General features: G+C 35.3%; 1 protein-coding gene across 1 annotated transcript in view; it reads right to left on the bottom strand.

Annotated features, from left to right (window-relative positions):
* Positions 1-8300: 8300 nt before the first annotated feature.
* Positions 8301-20981, bottom strand: part of Smp_159890 (metallocarboxypeptidase D peptidase unit 2 (M14 family)) — a gene marked incomplete at its 3' end in the record, with an annotated part of 42773 nt that continues 30092 nt past the window's right edge. The window contains exons 14-20 of the mRNA XM_018792009.1: positions 18869-19308; positions 18255-18331; positions 16462-16651; positions 15239-15309; positions 14372-14883; positions 11808-12078; positions 8301-8818 (exon numbers count right to left, since the gene is read on the bottom strand). Coding sequence (XP_018647280.1) covers positions 8301-8818; positions 11808-12078; positions 14372-14883; positions 15239-15309; positions 16462-16651; positions 18255-18331; positions 18869-19308 — 2079 coding nt within the window. The remainder of the gene's footprint in view (positions 8819-11807; positions 12079-14371; positions 14884-15238; positions 15310-16461; positions 16652-18254; positions 18332-18868; positions 19309-20981) is intronic.

Raw genomic sequence — 20981 nt, 5'->3', positions numbered from 1 at the left:
CATATAAGTTAAGGTTTCCGTTTATTCCAAGAAGCCACACCAAATGTATTTGAACTTCCGATTATTTTGCCTGAACGAGTGCATGAGACATACGTACCCACAATACATTTTATGCTGGACTTCTTATTGCCATTAACTACGCCTGTAGCTCCTCCGGGGGCTACTGACGGTCCCAAGCCTGGATAAAGGAGGAGGGTTGGGCATGAGGTTAGCAACACCACCCCGTAGAAAACTAACTCGCTAAAAAAGCACACACCATGAAAAATAATTCAAACCATCTAAACTCTGCTCTGGGAGTTGGAAGAAGAATTGTGACGCCTCATGATGAAAGCCGAATTCCTTCGGAACTCATGAGGCCGATGCCCCTTCTGACAACAAGATCAACCATTTATTTAGGTACATGGAATGTTTGTACTATGTGGAAGACCGGGAGAGCTATCTAAATTGCTGCAGAAATGAAAAGATAAAGCTTAGGGGTGCATGGGATCAGTGAAACACATTGGACGCAGGCTGGACAATAAAGACTATCTTTAGGGGAGCTTCTGTTATACTCCGGTCATAGAGAAGAAAATGCCCTACATACACAAGTCGTTGCATTGATGTTGTTCAAACAAGCACAAAATGCACTTATAGGATTGGAATCTCATGCATCAAGAATGATCAAAGCTTCCTTCAAAACAAAGAAAGAGTGCATTATAACGAACGTCATCCAATGCTATGCGCCTTTCGACGACTACAATGAAGAAATGAAAAATCAATTCTACGATAGGTTGCAGTCAATTGTCGAGAAATATCCAACAAAGAACTTGATAATTCTGATGGTAGATTTAAATGCCAAGGTTGGAATGGACAACACTGGATACGAAGACGTTACGGGACGACATGGACTGACTGGGAGAAAGGAACGAAAATGTGGAGAGATTCGCAAACCTATGTGCCTTCAATAAACTGGTCACAGGTGGCACTATATTCCCACACAAACGCATTCACCACACCACATGTACTTCACCGGATCACACTACATAGAACCAAATCGACCATATCTGAATCAACAAAAAGTCCAGGAGGACGATGGAGGATGTGAGAAACAGGAGAGGAGCTGATATAACATCAGATCACCATTTGCTGGTCACCAAGATGAAACTGAAATTAAAGAAGCACTGGAACACGGGGCGGACAACATCACAAAACTTTAATACGGCATTTCTTCGAGATACTGACAAACTCAACAAATTCAAGATAGCCCTCAACAATAAGTTCCAGGCCTTTAATGATCTACTCAATGGAGAGGTAAATACTGTGGAGAACAACTGGAAAGGGATCAGGGAGGCAATCACTTCAACATGTCACGGAGTTCTGAGCCACAAAAATCACTAACACAAGAAATGGATCACTGTTGATACACTGGATAAGATTCAAGAACGGGGGAACAAGAAGGCAGCTATCAATACCAGCCGAACACGAGCAGAAAAAGCCAAGACACAAGCCGAATACACAGAAGCAAACAAGCAAGTGAAGAGGAGCATCAGAACCGACAAACGTAATTATGTGACAGATTTAGCAATGACGGCAGAAAACGTTGTAACAGAAGAAAACATGAGACAATTGTATGATACAATTAAGAAACTCACTGGAAATTACTGTAAACCAGAACGAACCGTGGAAAGCAAGAAAGGTAAGGTAATTAACAACACTGAATAACAACGAAACACGTGGGTAGAACACTTCAATGAACTCTTGAGTCGATCAGCTCCACTGAACCCACCCAACATCGAAGTAGCACCCATGGACCTCCTAATCGATGTTGGCACACCAACTATTGAAGAGATCAGCATGGCAATCAGGCAAATCAAGAGCGGCAGAGCGGTAAGGCCAGAAAATATTCCAGTAGAAGCACTGTAAGCAGATGTAGCAGCAAATGCAAAGATACTCCACATTCTCTTCAGTATGATTTGGGATGAAGAACAAGTACCAACAGACAGACTGGAAAGAAGGACACCAGATCTATATACCGAAGAAAGGTCACCTCAGAAAGTGTGATAACTACAGTGGCATCACTCTTCTTTCAATACCAGCAGATATCTTCAACAGGGTGTTGTTAAACAGAATGAAGGACTCCGTAGACACCAAACTTCCAGACCAAAACGCTGGATTCACTAACGATCGATCGTGCACAGACCAAATAGCAACTCTACGGATCATTGTGCAACAATCAATTGAATGGAATTCATCACTCTACATCAACTTCATTGACTACGAGAAAGCATTTGGTATTGTGGACATGACAACATTATGGAGGCTTCTTCGACACCACGACATGCCTGCCTGAGAACATAGTCAATATCATACGGAATTCCTATGATGGATTAAACTGCCAAACCGTGCATGGAGGACAACTCACTGACCCCTTCGAAGTAAAGACCGGTGTCAGGCAAGGTTGTTTACTCTCACCCTTTCTCTTTCTCCTGCTGATCGACTGGATCATGAAGACGTCAACATCTGGTTGGGTGGAAGCACGGGATACAGTGGGCAGGTAGGATGCAGCTGGATGATCTAGACTTCGCAGGTGATCTGGCTCTTCCATCACACACGCAACAACAAATACAGGAGAAGACGGCCAGGAGAAGACGGCCAGTGTAGCAGCAGTAGGTCTCAATATACACAAAGGGAAAAGCATGCACCAATCGAATTACACTTGACGGAGAAGCTTTGGAGAATGTGAAAACTTTTACATATCTGGGCAGTATCATTGATGAACACGGTGGATCTAATGCAAATGTGAAGGCGCGGGTCGGGAAAGCAAGAGCAGCTTATTTACAACTGAAGAATATCTGAAACTCAAAACAATTGTCAACCAACACCAAAGTCAGAATTTTCAATACAAATGTCAAGACAGTTCTACTGTATGGGGCGGAAACTTGAAGAACTACGAACGCCATCATACAGAAGATACAGGTGCTTATTAACAGTTGTCTACGCAAAATACTTCAGATCCGATGGCCAGAAACTATCAGCAACAATCTACTATGGGAGAGAACAAACCAGATTCCATCCAGTGGAGGAAGAAATCAGGAAGAGGCGCTGGAAGTGGATAGGACACACTTTGAGGAAATCACCAAACTGCGTCACAAGGCAAGCCCCCAACATGGAATCCTGAAGGCCAAAGGAGAAGAGGAAGACCAAAGAACACATTGAGTCGAGAAATGGAGACAGACATGAGAATAATGAACAAACGATGGATAGAACTAGAAAGGAAGACCCAGGACAGAGTGAGTTGGAGAATGCTGGTCAGCGGCCTATGCTCCATTGGGAGTAACAGGCGTGAGTAAGTAAAAGTAAGATTTCTCAGTATACTTTTTTGAATGGGCAGTATAAACATTGAGATGAGTCGGTTCAATAAAAAACACAATTGATGCATAGACATTATTCGAACGACAGAAAATCACCAAGTACATGTGTTTGGTATCACGTTGTTGAAAGTCCTCTATATCTCAGTACATTTCACAATAAATCAACACCTAATTTTATTCCTGGTTAACAATTATTAGAAGGTTCGATGCACTTAATACTTGCATGGTTCAAATGTAACTTCATTATTTGTGTTTCAGTTGACGTTTCTACTTATCATACAGAATTAAAGTTTTCATGAAAACACAGATACTTTTTATCAACGAGTTTCAACAAGCTTCATGTCCACATTTATGTCTGTTTGGTTGATGAAAACATCTTCATAATTTCCATTATATGTAATGACCCTGATAACGTGAATAGACGATAATTGAAAATTCAATGAAATATTTTGTACATGGTTCTGACAAATTCATAAGACGGAAATATCTTGACGAAAGAAAAATTAAGTGATCGATTCTAGTTTGTAAGTTGTCTTTTCCTAACAGAATATTTTATGGTTCTTTACTTGTTTGTTATAACGTATCAATTTTTTTGGCCTCTTAATATATATGTATATATATATGTCCAATGATACAGGAAATACGTACGAGCAGTCTTGGGTGCTATTCGGTCCTTCCTATCTGCCTAGCCCAGCCGTTAAGTCCAGAACACAAATAACAGCCTCGGCAATATGAATCATTATTCACAAGCATACTGGGTTATATATACTAACCAAACAGACCAAAATATACCAAAAATAGAAAAATAACATTTGTACAGTAATTGGCCAATGTGGCTATGGATAGGGAGAAAGTAATCAATAATAATAGTTCCAAGGTCAAAATAAAGGTTATGATACGAGGAACACGGAACAATTAGGTCACTTATTTAACAACTATCCAATAGGGAATAGGCATATTATATTTGTCCATAAATAGACATCAGATTTAGGTTACTCATTTAACAACTATCCAATAGGAATAGGCGTATTACATTTGTCCATAAATGGACCTCAGATTTATGATTCATAATTCGCCAGGGGATACAACACCTCCCCTTTTTGAGAAATCCGGAGTTGATATCCGGATTTTTAATTTTCTCGAATTCACCCTCCCCCACGAAAGACTGTTGGATCCTCATATAGCCAAATTACTATTAATGCGATATGTTTGTCACATTTAACAGGGAATGCATTAGAACTGAAGAGATCATGAGGATCGACGACATTTGATTCGAGGTCACCAACATTTGATTCTTCTGAAATAGTTTCTTTGAATTTCCTCGGAACCTCATTAGTAGATAATGAATCATTAGGATAATCAGTATCTATGAGAGTTGTATCGGATTCTTGATTATCATTTAATACATCTGACATTTTTCTCACATTTTTATAAGAGATTTGAACAGGAACATATGAATCAGCGAAATAATCGGGATCTGGCAGAACAATTAGATAATTTTGATCATTAGATTCATTAGAAATATTTTTTTCATCATGATTAGTTTCATTTGGCGCCACTGTATTCACTATACTGTTCGGTTTGTTCCCCGTTTCTTCGTGGGCGGGTACTGCAGCAATTTCATGAGCATTTAGCAAAACATTGTCTTTCTGTAAAGAGGTTGATCCACTGTTTGCACGTCCGTTTACGGGGTTAATAAGACTTGGACCGTGTACAGGGCATGTCTCTGAAACAGGTAGTACTGGGCTACTGGGCTGATCATGTATAACTGCTGCGCTTAAATTATTGCTTTGTACGGATTCATTGAGGCTTTCGCCGGCATATTCATTAGTTCTGTAATCGTTTTCCAGCTCTGTACGCAATTTTGAAATTATTGCGTCAACTTCCGTTTCACCCCCAAAGCATGGGTGATTCAGCAGCTTTGCATGTAACTTATCAATGAATTCCAATTGACTCTTTCTAACGAGCTGTTCTAGTTGTTGGATTAGCAACTGAAATTGGTTGGAAGTTAGAGCCATTTTTTTTTTACCCGTCGCCAATTGTTATGACGTATGAATCGTAATTATATGGACGTGCAATTGAAGAGGAATGAATACGTACGAGCAGTCTTGGGTGCTATTCGGTCCTTCCTATCTGCCTAGCCCAGCCGTTAAGTCCAGAACACAAATAACAGCCTCGGCAATATGAATCATTATTCACAAGCATACTGGGTTATATATACTAACCAAACAGACCAAAATATACCAAAAATAGAAAAATAACATTTGTACAGTAATTGGCCAATGTGGCTATGGATAGGGAGAAAGTAATCAATAATAATAGTTCCAAGGTCAAAATAAAGGTTATGATACGAGGAACACGGAACAATTAGGTCACTTATTTAACAACTATCCAATAGGGAATAGGCATATTATATTTGTCCATAAATAGACATCAGATTTAGGTTACTCATTTAACAACTATCCAATAGGAATAGGCGTATTACATTTGTCCATAAATGGACCTCAGATTTATGATTCATAATTCGCCAGGGGATACAACATTGTTAAAGTTGACCAGCACTTTCAATCATAAAATGATACACTCTGTCACAGCCACAAATTGTGTTCATTCAGAGCTTTTTTGTCTTCCGACTTCTATTTTGAAACCAGAACCTATCAGAATCAGATGTTTTTTTACCAGCAAGCCACCTATCAGATTGTAGTACAACTTATTACCTGAATATAATAAATGCGAAAACTAGTACATACGGTTGATAGTAAAAACTTATATTCACTATTGACATGAAGGTCTCAACTAAATAGTCTTCAATTATTCACTGAAAGTAATAATTCCCTTTCTCACTAAATCGTCGGATACAATGATCATATGGAATACCTTAAATGACAATAATATTCGAAAACTGGTCACTTTATTGTGAATTAGTCATTTAAAAATGATAACGATTACTATTTAATCACGTAGTGTACAGTGTGGAATAAAAAAATAATGATTTTAATACGTTGAAACATAGTTTCGATTGAAAATGATAGCATCTTGGTTGCAAGTTTCCTTAAATGGATAATTACATGAATCATTGGATTCTTGTCAACAACAATTACAGAGAAGTTTACACTTTGAAGAAAAAAATAATCTTGAACACATTATTCCTATCGATTCAACTCAGTGAGATGGTTTTCCTAGATCTGGTTCAGTCTGTGTTGAATACCCTCGTACGAGATGTCAGACAATGATACGCAATCACCACACTGTCTTCTGAATGATCGTCAACTGATGTCACTTTACAAAATGAGACCAATTATTTTTCAATATATTGGCGAACTGTACAAAAAATCCAGGTATAATGAGTTTAGATAACTCACTTAAATATACACACTAATGTAGCATATTAGGATATATATGTATAATCATGGTCTTCTCACTCTTGTCAAGTGTGTGTGCTGACTTCCACGATCACTTTGAATTACGTGAGCATTTAACAGTGATGTTCTATGAGAATGATTACCTGGTTGTATACAGAATTATCAAAACATACAATTCCGTTGTATCCGTTTCTTATGTCTAGAATATAGGACAGTTTTTATTTCTAATACTTTCAATAGGCATGTTGAATTCAGCACCTTTAGACGTTTTTCCTTTCGTTGAGCGCATGTTTTGCACATCAGAGTAATTTTTATTTGGAATGTCGTTCAAAGGTTTATTATTTCCATCATGGTATGCTACTAATCATATGTTCAAAAACTCCGTTGTTTTTTACAAAGTCGGACTGTTGAAATGAAGTCTTTAGGGAAAATTACACTTCAATACCAAAGACTTATCTATTAGACAAACAATTAGAAAATGTATAAACGTTGTGGGTAACAATCATCCAGAAAAAGTGGTTTGATTTCGTTACCCTATTCAGAGAAAACGAGACTTTCAAAATTGTAATCCTGAGGTACAAACATCCTCGATTATTTATCAGTTTTTATAGTTTGTTTGTTTGGTTCGAACTTATGAGCCTTATTCGACAAATACATTTGCAGTTTGGCTGACTATAATTCTTTCCACCATAAGATACTAAGTGACAATTTTTCCCAGACATTTCAAAACTTCATCAGTCATTACATAAAAAAAGAACACAATAGTCGATGAGTGGTTTTCTGTCCTTTGTTTATTCGTTTACAGTGCCAGTCCAATTGACATTTAACAACAGTATATAATGAGAATTACACCACACATATATATATATATATAGTTAGCATAAGAAAAACATTAGTTTAAAAGATCTCTCGATAAATGCAAACACAGAGATAGGTAGTATCAGTAAATAAAATATGACAACTGAAATCACATGATCGAAGAGTGAATACACAATATCATAACGCATTCATTTAAACAAAGATATTATAATAATTTTTAAAAATGAGATTACTTGCATATTTTTCCTGTAAAAAGAAAGGACAAAAAGAACATAATTGTCATGGATGAATGAACATCGATTTGTGAGTGTCCATATTTTCTACATCAACAGTCAATCCTCTTTGAATAAGTCATTCTTTATTCAAAGATTATTTGGAATGAGTAAAACTGTAATAATCATAACTTTTTTCTTTTGTTTCTCTCTGTAAGTAAGTTTATGTGATAAAAAGTAAAACATAAGGCAAAATAATTTTTAGCAGTGTATATACTACTCATAAGTATTAAAACGGATTGGAATAAAAAAAACAGGAGTGTTCTTAAAGAAAACACGTAAAGAATATCACAATTTTATAGGTGAATTGCTTTTTTTATTATTAAATAAACAAAATAACAACAGATAAGTTATAATTTGTGGGTGATCGGACATATGAACACGTACACACACGACAGATATACAAGAATTAGGGAATGATTTCATGAACTCATTAAAACAAGGAATGTATAACAAGATTCGATGTGCGTTATCATATGAGTTGTGTTTGTTTACTTTTAAACAAGTTGTACTTCTTCAAACGCATCATTATTGTTTGGTGACTTCAATAAATTTGGAATGTGTTTACGACTTTTACTGTGTAAACGATTAGTAACACGTCTATTATGCTTATTAAATAGTTTTGTTTTAATTAATGAGGTTATTTTACTAGCTTGATGAATATCAACATCACACTCGACTATTTCACAATTACCTAGCTCCTCCTTGTCCACCACATTCACATTATCATCATCACTATCTTCATATGCACTGTATTCTTTATCACTTCTATGTTTTAACATGGATTCTAAATAATTATCCGAATTGTTATCAGAACTGACATGATGGATGTCATCATCTAAGGCTAGAAGTGAATATGGTCCACGTTTAATTTGATTTTTTGATGATAAGGATGTTTTATTATCTGATTTACCAGCAGAACGTCGTTCAATTGCATATGGTGTACGAGCGTAACAACAGAAACGATAACACAGATATATGGTTAGACCACATGAAAATAACGCAATTATTGAAGCTGCAGAGGAAGAGAAACGCAAAAAGAAATACACTTGAGAAGTGTTGTTTATCATACAAAAAAGATGAGAAAGCACAAAAGAAACAAACGCACAAATCTCAATTTAAAGAATTGTAACAGAACGATACTCTGTCTACTAGCCGATGATTATCAGATCATAAATAAGAAATGACCACCTTAATTAAATCTAATCTTTTTCTCCAAAATACGGGATAAGTTATAGTTTACTTTCACTGATACAATACAATCTATAGAATTATTGAATTATGGTAATCTAATCTCTTGGTCAAAGGTGAAATTGTCTCGGCTCACAATGACGCACTCTACACATATTACTTTGCAGATAAATCTTCAAGATTTGAGTATCATCTCCTACAATCTATCCATAAAACAAAATAATTGCACAATTTGTACGCCATATCGATGAGTATCACTTTCCTAATAGTTACCTGAAAATGTTAACATCAGTGACTAAATATCACTCCACTAATGAAATTAGAGGGATATTAAATACTTGATTAGTATTATTGCTGAGTATACTTATTAAACTAAACTGCTTGCTGATACTTTACTCAAACATTGTTCCTAGTTAATTTGAGTATTGTTATTATTATCTAAGTACATAAATGTTGGTAGGAAGGGGGAACAAAATGTATATACTCTGCACAATAAAAATGAGATTGTAAAGAGATAGAGAAAGGAAGGTATAATAAAAAAAGATCAAAGTGAACAGAAATTAGTGTATGAAAGTGGAATAATAATAGTAATAATAAGGATAGGGGCAGCAGTTCAGGTAACAAGTATACAACCACAATCGAATCTTTTAGTTAAAGAAGTTCCTCTCACTTATATGAACAAACTAAAAACAGTGACCGCAGGACCACCACTAATTACTCTTCTGAGCCATGTCTGACAACCTATCAAGCCACCGTGTTGCACCACCTCTAGAACCCCAACTAGGGAGTCGTGAAGGACCGACAGATCCCACTCCTGTACAAATTTGTTCCATACCACGACACCATGTCGTACACTGACCACCTCTCTGCTTTTTACAACTAGTTCCGGAGTCAGAAAATTATGCATGATGTAGAGTTCGCTAGAACGACATTTGCAGTGCATATCCAAGTCACAAAATTTTGGTGTTTCAAGGTGGTATCATATGAGTAGTGCATACGTCAAACACAGAGCACTAGGTAAAGATCAGGTTGCAAACTTCCATCAACTTAAGCGTTTTGGTCACCGCCTACCACAACGACCAACGTGGTCTGATGTAGTAGGTTGGAAGAAATCTAAAAGTGGTCAAACCAAGACATAGTATCAGTTCATGAAGATATTGACCATTAAACTGTGGCACATACGTACATGCAGACTACATGATTGAGGTCCAAGTGACTACCATAACCAGTGGTTAGAGACTGAATGCCATGGTGCATTTACTCCGTCTTTCCTTAGATCTATGGTTTATAAACCCCTTATAAATTTGGTCAAATAAGATCACAGGATAGACAGACATCTTCCTCCATTGCGAATCATTTGGTTGAGACTGGTCATAAGGTTGACATGAAGTCGGCATTTGTAGTGTTGTACAAAAGCTTTAAAGGACGTATACTAAGGTTTATTGAAGCCTTGGCTATACGGAAATTAAAACCCTTTTATGTGCTCAATAATAATTTCTTCTTACCCTTAACCTATTCTGGTAATGCTGCTTTATTATTCAGAATGGTCATCACATTGTTTTTGTGTACTTTATTTATTTTCTTTCTTTGTTACGGCTTATCTTGACATGTCGAGCTGACCTTTTAATTTTCATATAAAAATGTCTGAACAAGTATATATGTGATCAGATTGTTCGAAATGTATTGCGCAAATATATCACATAATTCTGATACACTAATGATAATTTAGATGTTTATCATAAACGATATTAGACTCGTTGATCCATTTTTCCTATCCTCAAGTTACTGTTCCGTGTGTTGTTTATGTCTCTCTTTTTACTTTTTAAACAGACTGTATTAGCTGTTTATTTAGTGTGCTAACAATGTTAATTTACGTTTTAGAAGCCAATAAAGCTTATCAAGCCAAATAGTTTACTTGTTCCGACTTTGATTAAGCTAAGACTGTGTTCGACAGTCCAGAGAATAGTTTAAAATTGAGTCTATAAGAAAGTAGTTTTTACGACCAATATTACGTTAAGTTTATGCAATCATTTAGTATTATTAATGCTAAGGAAGATAAGTCAGTTGCTTTGACGAGAGAATGTTGGGGAGATCCAGAAAACCCATCGAAAAAACAGCCACGAAAGGCTCGGAGAACACTGAGAAGCATCTTATCCAATTAGTTGTGCCAGAAACATTTAGAAAGTGGAAAGTCACATGCTGAGTTTCCGAATGGATGACTACTTATACTACTACTATGTTTAGTGGAATTCCAGAATTTTACGGAAACTCAAGGCCATCTAAAATACCATAAAAACCCCAGATTTTCTGTACAGCAACGAACCTTTAGAGTAAAGCGTTTTCTTCCATGTCTCGCATCCTTTCTCTCGTGTTCAAGTTGCTGTAAAAATTTAGCCTGGAGGGGGTTACTAGGATAGCTTAGGAACCGAATCTAGCGTTCAATTAGAAGACTTATCAGAAAATCTATATAAATTCTATGAAACTGTATTTTATTCGTCTATTCAAAAAATTCAAGTGATATTTTAGTACCTTAAGGATTTCCGTAAATTCTGGTGAAAATGATCGCAATAATCTAAATTCTTTTGATTCATGTCCATGTACTCACATTTAGATCGATACATAGCCTACAACGGTCTTTGATTATTCTCTTCTCACACTAAAATATCTCATTACTTCTGTGTTGAGGACATGACTATTCATACACAGTTTCTTATCCCCACTCAGTCCTTCCACAGCATATTTTGTAAAATAAAAACACCATTCAGGGCAAACGTGACTCTAAACAGACGCTTGAATCTGAATCGATTTCTTACCAGTCATACTAACTACATACAAACGGTAGGTAGGAGATAAACCACCAACATGTTTCATATAAAAAACATGATAAATAGGACTTTTCAATATATCCACATGGATTATTTCACTAAGATCTAAATAACCACGAGCTCGTAATGTGAAATGATACATTCCTGGTGGTAGAATCATACTAAAATGACCATTTTGATCACTGGAACCAGTAGACAATTCACTACGAACATAATCCAGATGTATGCGAACCCAGGGTATTGGTTGATTATTTGAATCCTGGTAAAATAAATTCGGAAAAAACGAAGCATCAAAATCACACTACAAGGATTATTTTCAAAAAAACCCTTGACAGATAAATATTATCAGAGTCTAAATCACCAACTGCTTTCACTTAGACCACCATTGAAAACCTGAAAGCATTGGACAAACGTTTTGTCATAGTATGGGATAGCTTAGCAGTGAGGACCTACGACCCTGCATAAGATAATCTAACCCAGGACCTTAAGTCTCACGCGCGAGCAATTAACCTCTGTCGTGAATTGATTGAAGCAATAAATTAACGCAATGAAATGCCCGCTCAGAGGTCTACAGGTTAAGCGTTCGCGCGTGTGACCGAAGGTCCAGTATTCGAATCCCACGTACAGAGTCATGGATGCCCACTACTGAGCAGTTCCATACAACAACCAAACGTCTGTCCAACGCTTCCAGATTTTTAATGTTGGTCTACCTAAGATCAGTTCGCGATTTAAACTTTTTAAATTCTACAATATTAGTTCTGCACATCCAATAATTTTTTACAAAGTTTAAAATTGGCATTTTGTTACACAGAAGCCTACCATTTGCATACGGTTCATATGCTTATTTATTTATTTGAACACATAAATATTAGTACAAGAGGGCACCAGATACATATGCGCCACACACAAAATTGTCATTTCATTGTGTGAGGACTATGATATTGCCCGGATGCCCAGACCGAAGAATGTGGCTTTCTTAGGAGGCCACACCTCGAGCCTTTGACCTTTAGGTCCACAAGGCAGTGGAGCATCGTAAGGAGATGCAGTCCCATGGTAGTCGGTGACCAACGATTGATTCATACACCATTTGTTCCCTCAGGATACTGGAGCCCATGTGCACCATTGGTTTGGAATCAGGGTCTTTCAACTCCCCTAGGTGGAGTTTCCGTGTCCACTAACCCGGTTAAAGCGCCGGATATTCATATGCTAATAAGTTAGAATTTCAATCGTCACTCATATGTAACATATTTACATCTAAAAATTAGAATTTTACCTTAAGTATTACGTCCTACAAAGAGAAACATTGAACACTACTCTATGAACTATAGGCCCTTAATCTATGCTACTGCTACATGATAACAACACCTTAACCCTTTTTACCCTCAATGCGTTTAATTATAGAAAAGGACCATTTGGATATACCTACAATTTTGTCTTGAGAATAGATATGATGACAAAAAATTCTCTAACAACTCCAACGCCTAATGTATAAGTAATTCAAATTAGGTGTTATAACATGCAGTTATCACTTCAAATGCGGTTCTGTATTTCTTAAAATAAAAATTGTTTTTCCACCAATCTTAGAATATGTTCGAATAATACGCATGATAATGAAGTAGTTCACTGCCATTGAGAGAAACTTTTAAACTTTAAGCGAACGAACAACATTGACTTAAGAGTGAAATATGATCTATGTAAATCATATTTAATCAGTTGATAAGCAAATAAATTATATATTATAGCTGTTTTATACTATTGAAGTGTACAGAAATTTGTGATTAACTACTTGTTCCTAAACTCATCCCAAGTAGTCATTTGGTTAAATGAATAGATAAATATTTGTTTGGCAAAAATCAAACCAGAATATAACAATCTGTCATCTATTAACATGACTCTAATCCATGATATTCCGGTAGCTTACAGGCTAGCGCCACGCTAGAACTATTTGAAGAAATTCAAGAAATTCAATATTAACAGAATGGAGTTATCATTTATCTCAAACATTGAGGGGTGGATTTTCTACACAGGATTTGACTAGAATCAAGCTAAAAATTAATGAAGAGCATCCATACGATTATCCAACTCGGTGAACTGACTGATCATTAAACGTAATTTATATGAACTATAGGCAGAATTTTAATTATTAGTGCATAAGGCTTTTATGAAGATTGCTGCATTTCATGGTGTACATCACGAAATAACTGTAACTAGGCCACTATATTGATAAAAAAGGATTGTTGGATAGTTATTTCGTGCCGATACGGAACTCCTCTTCAGTGAGTATTCACAACCTCACTGTACGTCAAACCAAGGATCTTTATTGTTTTCTATATAGATATTAAGCAAGCAACAAAGGTTGGAAGTATTACCTCGTTAGATCCTTTTTATTGAGTTTCATATTGGTTCATTTACAAGAATTAAATAAATAAATAAACTTGGAGGAAGAAAATGGTGCTCCTGTTTCCATGGAATTAGTATATATTTAATAAAGATAAAAATACTGCAAATTGAAATATGAATTCAATAACCCATCGATGTAATAACAAACTTACACGAACATGACCTATCAATCCTAAACTTCCTAGCCCAATTAAACTAGTATGCTGAATTAAACCAGCCATTAAACTTGGAAATCTATAATCTGTCCATATACGTGCAACACCTGATGGACTAGGAGAAAAACAACCTGGACAAAGTGTTAAACCAATACTTGGTGGTATCATGATTGGTAATGGTGGTGAAAATGATAAGCTTGATTGTAATTGAAAATGTTCAGTTTCTTCTAAAGCTAATTTTGGATTCATAGATGCTAAACCAAGTGATAGAGCAGCTGATTTAGCAAATTTATTTGTGAATTTTTGTGGATTAACATACTGAATACGAAAATCACTGGGTCTACGACGTCTATCGGAAATTTTTGAAAATGTTTCTGAAGATATTGAATGAATTAGTGTACACATAGCAGATGGACGATGTAGGCTAGGAGAGAGTAGTTTACCAAGAAATCGTAGCCAATTATAACTTTCTGATAAAAGATCACGACCATAAGCAGATTCAGTAGGATCTAAAATAAACCAGTGAGTACAATTTTAATGCTAAGAATTATAGTTGGTCAATGAGATCATTACAGCTCGACATATGGATTTGATGTAATATAAGAATTAATCAGTAGGAAATTTGAATTGATTTAATTTCACTGTTATTATTTACAAGTGAAAAGTACCAATAAACCCAATCAAGCTCATACTGTCACAGAGATTCAAACATGTACTGGAGTTCTAGGGGTTGCCATCAATCTACTCAGTTCGTATATGTATACACTTTAAAAGTGATCATAACACGTAACGAATACACGCCGAAGTACTTATCTGGTTAGATTTATTTCATCATGGTAATGTGGTATGACCACTTCAGCTAACGTATATTTTTGTGCCGAACTCTATATCGATTAGTATTGAATGACTGAAGCATAAACAATAATTTTCGCTGACTGAATAAAAAAGAAAGCAGGAGAACTTTAAAATCAGGTTGTGGACCCAGAAAAACGTCATTGTTAAAAATAGTATTATGAGAATATTCAATGAATAATGACAAAATATGTTTTAATGGAGAATCAACTGACTATTCGTAGACTTTGAAGTTGTACTGTTAGGTATAGTATTAAACAATATAGCATAGAGCTTTAGAGAAGCAGAAACTTCAGAAATATACGTCTATTGAAGGTTGCTAAAATGAAAGGAACCGATACTTTGTACCAATCTTATTAAACGTAAATCATTTATTAAGTATAAGTTTATGCACTCATTTAGCTTTAAGGATTCGTCAAAATACCTAGCTATCCAAACCGAAGTAAATAAAGCTTGGTTTAAACCTAAGACGGAGTAGTTGAAAGTCAAGTTTTAATCACCAAGTCATCCATTTATAATTTTCTGTTGAAATTTTCAAGAATGAGTTGATCATTCTCTATGGAAAATGTGTGATTCAAGCATACAAGAAAAAAGCATCAAATGACGATATATTCAGTTGATACGTTTCGGATAAGACAATAAATTGTAAATAAAAATAAATCAGGTCTACATGCATATGCCTCAGTCAGTCAGTCAGTTACAACGTAGAACTTCGTACGTACGTACATCAGTTCGAGTTGCCATACCACATTAGCACAGAGATGAAGTTGTCGATCCAAATCCCATGGTGGTAGAAGTAGTAAGAGTATAAGCATTATGTAAAAGATTAGGGTTTGAAGAAGTTATTGAAGGAGCATAATACAGTGAAATAAATTTGAAAAGAGAAAAAGATAGAGACGTGAAGAATTCAGAAGATTAGAATTTGGTAGAACACAAAGAGTGGATGCACCTTCGCCATTGTAAACGATTTTGAGCCATGTCATTCAAGGTCTCTAACCATCGATCGCTATCATCTCGCGCATCCCAACCAGGTAGTCTACACCTACCAACATGGCTCAGTCCACTTGTCAGCGACTTCATGGATTTATGCCATGTACATGCATATGCCTAGTAAATTATTGACCAAAAGTGATAAGTTTTCAAAATCAAAAATGAATAAATAAATAAAGAACTTTAGGAGATCTTTCAGAGCAATCATTACACATATTTCAACAAAGATTCTGCAATTAAGTAACTTGCCTGTTTCATAATTAATATCAGATAATTGATCAGTTGGAAAACTTATAATGGAATTTGCTTGGTACAATTGTAGCCATTTAACAAGAGCTAAATTCTCTGGTTGTAATGATTTGTTAACAAATTCTAATTTCGATTTCGATTCCCACCACCAATGATGACTAAATGTTAAATTACTTCCGGTTAAACCTAGAATAAACAACATAAACACAATGTTTGACGGCAATATTGATACTAGTATTAGTATCCCTCTCTAAAATTGATTATATATATATATATATATATATATATATATATATATAACCCTTTAGAAAAAGAATCGAAGACATGTAACAGGAATGAAGAAATATAGACATAAAGTTTAACTTTGAAAAGAGATTGAAAGCCAAAATCACTTCATTTATTTGTGTACGAGTGTTCGTTTGATCTGAAAACCTGATTGGATTTAACAGGTTACGTTTTGCTTCACTAAAATAAATTAAGATCCATGTTACATAAATTTAGATATGTACTATCACCACTACTCTCCGCAGTGCTACGCCCGTTAGACGTTGAATTAGTTGAAAAAGGGCTAAGGATGAGCAAGACAAGATCTGATATCAATACATAAAGTTAGTGAGCTGTACAGGGTGATAAAAAGACTATTGTCGGAAAATTTGAGACGATGAAAAACAAGTGAACAATGGATGATATTAATTTCAAACTTAGTTGCTTTTGGGTGGTCCCATTGATTTTTTGATTTCCCTCTAAGGTTGTATAAATTTTCTATTTTATAGCAAAAAAAAAGTGTTGGTATTTCTTTTAATTCGCCTTCTTTTATGATCACAACATTGATGCATGTCAAATTTGATACTTATTTATTTATTTCACATCCTGTGTTGTTTACATACGACGTCTGAGGCCCAAATAAATTAAAACTCATTGCCAATAACCCATCTAGAATAGGTTACAAATAATCGCAAGGAATCAGAAAAGACTAGTTTAAAAGCATATCGCGGGAAGCGAGAAACCCCTTTAATGAGCTAAAGTTACAGAAATATACAATGGAATGGTGGAACATAAAATGTCTGGTAACCAAAAACAAAAGTTCATTAACACATTATACTTTGTCGAACAAGGTTTTACAAATGGAATTGAGAAAACGTCGGACAACTGCATTATGTCAACCAACTTCATGTGGTCTAGTTCACTGATGTTAATCGAACTCAACCAGTCACGAATGCTCTGAAGTCGCTAGCCTCAGTGACCACTAGAGATATGAACGAGATATATAAACCGAACTGATAGTCAGGTGCATAAACTACGTGGTTATAAATAAACTAACAGTCAGTAGTCATATATCGTGTGCATTAAACGTTCTAGACACTGAATTACCAGAGAATTCTTGATTTCTCAAAACCTTCGATTGTTGGACAGTGAACGGTAAACAGAAGACGGAAAATATAGAAGAAACTGTGTTTTGGAAAACTAACTATATACAGAAAACAAGGGTATTAATACTATCATAGGTAACCTTGAGATTTTATAATCTTCGAGAAAAGATGCTAAAAGTGATCTTTAAAATAATGACAATGGTCCAACTAGATTTAGCAAAGTAAAATTGAGTTGTTTACTAAGTTTTTATCAGAAGTTCACAAAGAGCCCTGATTAACCAAACGAATGTGAATTTATTTATTTGAACACATAAATATTGGTAAAAGCGGGCACCAGATATATATGCGCCACACAATGAATGTGAAAATGATCAGTTATGTAACAAAAATCAATAGAGAATAATTAACGATACACTTACTAATTAATTGTTCCCATAAATCTATGCCAGCTCCATTTGTATAGCCAGTGAACAATTTACTACTGCTTCTGGAAGAGCTTGATAAGATTAAAAATAAAATTAATCAAGCCAGACTTAGCAAAGAAATAACAACTATCAATAGCTATACGATAACTTAATTAAAACAGTTAAACGTATTTATGATGAAATCAAGAAATGAACGATCAACAACATGGTATAATTAGTTATAATCAATGTAGCCCAGAAATACCCTGGTGCGGCCGAGGGTTAGGATAGTCCGCTCTCTCTCTCTCTCTCAAAATGCTCTCACATTGCCACACGTGTGTAGCCAATGTCAGAGAAGTCCTACTCACTGTCTTCTCGATGAGGGAAAATCCTGATTATTCGGAAATACGAAATCTACCGCATGACAAACGAATAGTTTACAATGACTTAACGAGTTGGGATATAGTTTATACTGATGAGTAAATTGTCAGTCCGAGCGTTTTCATCAACTTAGCATCGTATCAATCAATTACTCAAACAATAATACTGAACCAGAGGAATTTTTCCAAATAATTTAGACAGAAAAGTGTTCACAAAACAGAAAAAAATATTATGATAAAATTATATACCTTTCAGCATGATGACAATAATCTCTATCAAATGACAACTCTTCACGTGTTTCCCAAGTAGGTAATGATAACATTGAATAGTCTTTCCACGCTTTATACAAACCATCAGGATTTGGTATTGGAATAATAGTAATTATGGCAGAATTGAGTAAACTATGTACAGCTAATTGACTATTACGGTTATCACATAAAAAATCTAAAAAATGAACTAATAATTGAGGTGTTAGTTGATCATGACCATGTAGGTTGCCAATAACAGCTATTTTCGGTATATATTTCATTGAATTATTTGAAAGATATGTATCATTGATCACATCAAAAAGAAATTCAGAATCCATCATAGTATTTAGATTAGTAGTTGTAGATGTTTTTAAACTATCTGCATTGAATTCTAAAGTGGTGTATTTTGGACCAATTTCAAATGCATAAATAGGTCTACCCTAAAAATGGAATTGCAAAATCAAAGAAAGTAAAGAAAGCATGTATCACTGTATCATAGAGTTTACTCTACAGTTCTTCATGTTATCGGATAGTATTTATCCAATATAAGCCATTAAGTTGATATGATAATATTAAATGGAAATACAGTGAACAACACGAATAAACAAAGAACACAATTACGCCCTCCCCCATTATTATACCACGATTTTTCTGGATTACATGAAATACACCACACTATCGTAATCAATCTAACATTAAAATATGATGATATTCAGTCATTTACACAGATTCGTTCAGAAAAAAGAGAATAAACTATTCAAGGGGGTTACTTACATCAAACAACATGAATTAAACCAAACCTGATTTTACTGTCCATCAATCTGAAGTACAGATGTTTAATTCGGATACATCCTATTAACACCACAGAACTTCAAATGTAATGGTTCAACGTACAATATCTCATATGCTACACGAATAAAATATGGCAATATCATTAAAACAGTCCATGATATAGGCTATGTCATGAGTTAAATATTGAAATCAATGTATCAGTAAACCACCTAAAATATCATACATTTTGTTCTTCAGTAACTTAATTTTATTTAAGTTGAGATAATGCACATATTAAGCAAATAAACATGTCTCTAACAATGGGTTGATTTATCTCACTGACACGATGTTCAAGAATTAAGTCTAATATTCGGGTTCTAACTAGTGAAAGAATAAGTAACCTACAATACAGTAACACTTCTAACTAAACACCAACGTAGAGGCAAGAATTATCAAAGTGCAGAATTCCTACAATTGAAAAACATATGGGACCGAAAACAACTGTCAACCAATATCAAAAAGCGAATCTTCAATACCAACATCAAGACAGTTCCACTGTACGGAGCTGAAATGTGGAGAACTACCATGACCACCATCAAAAAGGTACAAATATTTATAAACATCAGTCTACGTAAGATACTCAATGTCCGTCGGCTGGATGCTATCAGTAACAGCCTACTGAGGAAGAGAACAAACCAGCTTCCATCTGAAGAGGAAATTAGGAAAAGACGTTGGAAGTGAATAGGACATACAATGAGATTATCAAGCGCTAACTTGCAATGCTGAAGCGAAACGGAAAATAGGAAGACTAAAAAACACACTGCACAGAGAATTGGAATCAAACATGAAGAGGATAAATAACAACTGGGAAGGATTGTCCAGGACAAAGTTGGATGGAGAGGGTAACAGGCGTAAGTAGGTAAGTAACTAGTTTTGATGTTTTCAATCGGTAGACTATGAACAATACACAACTTACTACAAATGTATATCAACATAAGTAACCACACTTGGGATTAGTACGATGATATATATCAACCATACATTACGATTGCCTTGTGGACGCCAATCAATAAGTTTACATCCACAGACGCGAGCCCAATCAACAGCGATGTACTGAAGTCTAACTTTGCTTTATCCTTCATCACTAGCCATTTCTCAAGCCTATTGATAAATTGGGCCAATCAGACATCAGACAAATGATAATCCCGTGCTAGTGATCAAGGTTCGGCTTCCTTTCCTAAGGAAGGATAAATACATCATTGGTTGAACAAATGACTTAAATATCTAAGATATGTGTATACATATGTCATTGTACAGATATCCCACCAACAAAGCTTTCTTC

The sequence above is a fragment of the Schistosoma mansoni genome, assembly GCF_000237925.1.
Source record: "Schistosoma mansoni, WGS project CABG00000000 data, supercontig 0223, strain Puerto Rico, whole genome shotgun sequence".
Classification (NCBI taxonomy): Eukaryota; Metazoa; Platyhelminthes; class Trematoda; order Strigeidida; family Schistosomatidae; genus Schistosoma; species Schistosoma mansoni.
Note: the sequence above shows the minus strand (reverse complement) of the source record. Positions and strands in the feature narration are given on the sequence as shown.